This window comes from Petaurus breviceps, unplaced genomic scaffold (genome assembly GCF_028583685.1).
Source record: "Petaurus breviceps papuanus isolate PSGF00001 unplaced genomic scaffold, PetGlider_PUasm1.0 189, whole genome shotgun sequence".
NCBI lineage: Eukaryota > Metazoa > Chordata > Mammalia > Diprotodontia > Petauridae > Petaurus > Petaurus breviceps.
Window position 1 is genome coordinate 31759064 of NW_027185809.1, and position 4162 is coordinate 31763225.

The window sequence follows — 4162 nt, forward strand, 5'->3', positions numbered from 1 at the left end:
TATGCAGGAAGCAACTAGTAAGACACCCCAAGATGCCCCTATAATAGGACATAAAATGACTGTGTTAGGGACCCTTACAGAAATCTGATAAAGGCAAAGACTTTTTTTGGGAGGGGGGGCCTACATTCATAATTGAAGGAAATGCTAAATTTCAATTAGAGGTTTATGAAAATAAAGATGTAACATTTTTCTGTCATATTCTTGGACTCCCTGAAATCTATCTGTGGAACCCCATTAGGAGCCTCTCCCTTAGTTGGTCGCCTGTATGAGGTAGCAGTCTAGTTGTAGAAAAAGAATATGGATCAGGGGTCAGCAGATCTGAGTTCTGGCCCCAGCTGCCTGACCTTGGATATATGTTACTTTATCTTGGACTTCTGTTTCCTCAGCTTTCAAATGGGGATTGTATTGCATGCCCTTTTAAATCAGATTCATAGGAATTTGCCCAGTCTTAGAGATCATCTTTTTGTAGCAGGCAATCATATTTCCCCAAGCAAAAAAAATTGGATTAAAATACTTTATTTAAGAGAATCTGGCTTTTCTTTGGCCTCCCTGTGTCCAGTGAACATGGTGGTCAGGAAGAACTTGTGTGATACATTTAGGAAGTTCCCAGCCTCCTCCTACCCAACTCCCCTTGAAAAGGAACCTGCTCAACCCTTCTCACAGAAGGTCTGGGTGTACAACAGTGCTCCTCAGTGGGCTGGATGCTCTATCCAGAGATCCTGGGAGCAGGGTCTTCCTTGGAGTCCTCAGTATTTTTTCTACATCTTGACCATCATGCCCAGGGCTAAGGGCTGTCTCTGCCTGCATCCTTTTGGCATTTGTACCCATTGGTGCTTCCAGTGGATCAGAGTGTCATATGGGGGCTCTTTGGGGTGACATCCCAGGACAGGAGATAAATTCCTGCATTCAGGTTGTAGGAAAGGGTTGCAAGGTCCTGGGAGAAATAGGAGACTAAAGGAGGTCCCCCACACACCATTGTATCCAACGTTCTTCAAAATCATCCCAGGCTTGGCTCACTGAGATTCTGAGTGGCTGCCAGAGTGAGAAGGCACTTGCTAAGAAAAGTCTTAGCTGCTCCAGCAAATATCTCCTGAGACCCTAGAGGGCCAAGGTTTTCTCTTCTTCCACTAAGCAAAGGTAGCTGTCCTCTCCCAGACACCCCAGTTCAGGTGTCACTTCCCAGGTTCCTTCTCACCTAACCCTCTTCCATTGTGAAAAGTGGGCTAGGCTAGACCTCTCTAGCTTACCTTTCCATATAGGGCACGAATAGATGTTTCCTTTGTGTCAAAAGAACGCTGCCCAGACCTCGGACAAGGGATACCTGCCCCTTGAAGGTCTAGAGGTCCTTGTTCCATTCAGAAGCAAGAATGGGAGAGGGAGAAGATTCATCCACTCCTTCCTCCCCTCTGTGCTCCAGGTTCCATGGAGGTTCCTGGGATGAGGAAGGGAACCCTCCCCACCTCCACTGCTCCTGAGTCATAGTTAAGTGACCATGACCTCAACACTGGATCCTCCAGCAGTCTCCTCTTTTTCTTCTTAAGGCACCAAAGTCCTGAGGGTCAGTCTCCCCACCAGGGAGAAGTAGACATTCAGCAGGGGTTACATTTGGCTAATAAATAGAGGGGCTGTGGTCAGGGAGGTAATTGAGATTGTGAAAGGGGCAATAAATATAAGCTGTGCAGAGACTGCTCTCTCCAGGGTCCACTGGGTTACCTTTGGGTAACAGCGTCTTTGCACCTGCCCAAAACAAAATGCAGAACCAGAGTGAAATCTGGGCATGTTTTCTTGTAAAGGGGCCTGAAAGGCAGTACTTCTGGCTTTCTAGTTGCCTTGCGGCCAAAGCTGAACTCTTACATTCAGTACTCTATTTGGGTCATGAAAAAGAACAAAGGGGCTCTTTCCACCCAGGACTTTCAGATCTAAGTCTAGACCCTGGCTGTCACTGATTGTGTAACCCTGGACTAGCTTCTTCTCCCTGTGTTGCCATAACCTTAAGAATAAATTGTGAGTATGAGATCAGAGGATCATAGACTTGGAGCTGGAAGCAACCTCACAGGTCATCTAGGCCAACCCACTCATTTTACAGATGAGGAGGCCCAAGGAGGTTAAGTAATTTGACAGGTTGTAAGTAGCAGAGCTGGGCTTCAGCCTTAGACCCTCTGACTCCAAATCCTGAGCTCTTTCAACTTCACCATGATTGAATGGATGAGGGATTGGAATCTTTTCCTCTACCACTGGCTTCTCCAGCCTCTGAGTTTGAAGGAGGTCAGTCGATAGAGAGTAGAAAGGAGAGAGAAGTTCTACAGGGTATAAAGACCAAGGTCAGCTCATTTTCTTAGTAATTTGGCAGACTGTTTCAATATATGGGCTCTAGGGTAACTAGGTGGGGTCCCTGCTGCCCAGATATTCCTCTCCCCCTTACCAAAGGATTCTCTTTGGACTCTGGCTCCTCTCTTCACCCCTACCAGCCCCAGAGGCCCCAGCCTTCTTGTCTTCCCCTACCCATCCCACACTCACTGATGACAGTCTTTGGGTCTTTGCTTTTCTCTCTTCCTCTTCCCTCTACCCTTGAGTCTCCTCCTGTGTAAGAAACCAAAAGGGTCAGGACGCATTGGCTTTGGATGGGGCTGGGGGCCAAGGGAAGGGCTATGCTAAACTGGATCCCAGCTCACTTGCATCCCAGACCAAGGGCACTCACCTTTCTGGCTTCATCTTCTCTCTCCGAGGCCTGGGTAGAGAAGAGAAGGGAAGGAGATGAAGGTGAGTTGGGAGAGATCATGTTCTCAGGGCCAGTAATTGGCACTGGGGCCTCTAGGGAGAGGGGCAGAGATCATTGGACAGAGGTGGTCTGGGAAAACCCTAATTCCCAGGGCTTAGTTGGAGTCACGGGGGTAGAGAGACAGCCTGCTCCAAACATGGATCATCAATCTACAGCTGGAATGGAGTCAGATGGCTGAAGGGGAATGACCAGTTCTACCCTGCCTGGTCCAGTGGGGTTGGGCTTGGGGATGGAGATAATGATTACAATCATTATGATTAGAACTCACATTTATATGGTGCTTTAAGGTTTACAAAGCGCTTTCCTCACAACAACCCTGTGAGGTAGGCTGTACAAGCATCACTATTCTCACTTTACAGATGACTAAGCTGAAGCTTACCACAGGGAAGGGAGTCACCAGGCTCTCATGGCTAGCTAGTGAGTGGCAGAGTTGAAATTCAAATTCAGTCTCTTCCCAAGTCCCCAGACAGGGAGTCCAGGGGGGAAATGCTGCCCTTCCCCTTCCCCTCCACCCAGCAAAGTGCAGAATGCTCCCCAAGCCAGCAGTCAGTGGCTGATTGCTGTGTCAAAGTGGCTTCCCCATCCCCTAAGGCACCAGAAACAAGAAGCCTGGGAGTATGTTATGTGTCAGCTGTTTTTACTAAACATTTTCTTTGTTTACAAGAAAGATAAGGCTCTTGGAGGCAGCATGACTCAATGGAAAGGGGGTTAGCCAGGCAGTTAGGAAGACCTGAATTCAAGTCGTCTCTGTCTCTCTCTCTCTCTCTCTCTCTCTCACTCACACACACACACACACACACACACACACACATCATGTGACCCTGAATAAGTTACCTCTCAATGCCTCCAGTCAACTAAGACTTTTATAACAGTGGGAGGAGCTTCCATGTTCCACAACAATGAAATCACAGATCCACACAAACAAAGGGGCAGAGGGGTAGGGAGAAAGGAGTATTAGAAATGATAGCCATATTAAAAAAAATGAGTCAATAGAAAACATTTTAAAAAACTAAATTCTGGGAATGCCAATATTTCTGTTGGTTCCAAGTCAATGACTTCACACCTCGATCTCCCTTCCCTTTAATACCTTTCTCATTGTCTATTTCTAATCCTTTGTTTTTTATAAAAAGGATGCGTAAAAGATTGGGTAAGTTTCTGGGTCTCAACTCTTCTTCAGGAAAGGAGAGAACAGAGACGCTTTAGAACAGCTAGTTTACAGCAGGTCATCAATAATATTAACTGGTTTTGAATATGAGCTCCTGGTCTACACCGGCAACACTTAGGGGCCAGACCAGCTCTCCATTCCTTTGGGACAGCCTTCTGGGGACATCAAACCCATATATATATATATATATATATATATATATATATATATATATATAT

The 4162-nt window shown here is 46.6% G+C and overlaps 1 protein-coding gene and 1 long non-coding RNA gene across 4 annotated transcripts in view; one reads left to right on the plus strand and one right to left on the minus strand.

The window, feature by feature from the left end:
• Positions 1-500: 500 nt before the first annotated feature.
• PGF (placental growth factor) overlaps positions 501-4162 on the minus strand; it is a 19624-nt gene continuing 15962 nt past the window's right edge. Inside the window, exons 6-8 of one of the 2 annotated variants that reach the window (XM_069092237.1) lie at positions 2699-2728; positions 2518-2580; positions 501-1737 (exon numbers count right to left, since the gene is read on the minus strand). In XM_069092237.1, coding sequence (XP_068948338.1) covers positions 1710-1737; positions 2518-2580; positions 2699-2728 — 121 coding nt within the window. In that variant the 3' untranslated portion in view covers positions 501-1709. The remainder of the gene's footprint in view (positions 1738-2517; positions 2581-2698; positions 2729-4162) is intronic. The other variant, XM_069092238.1, reaches the window with a different exon arrangement.
• LOC138164423 (uncharacterized) overlaps positions 1035-4162 on the plus strand; it is a 65544-nt gene continuing 62416 nt past the window's right edge. For both annotated transcript variants that reach the window (XR_011169054.1, XR_011169053.1), the window contains exon 1: positions 1035-1171. This is a non-coding gene — a long non-coding RNA (uncharacterized lncRNA). The remainder of the gene's footprint in view (positions 1172-4162) is intronic.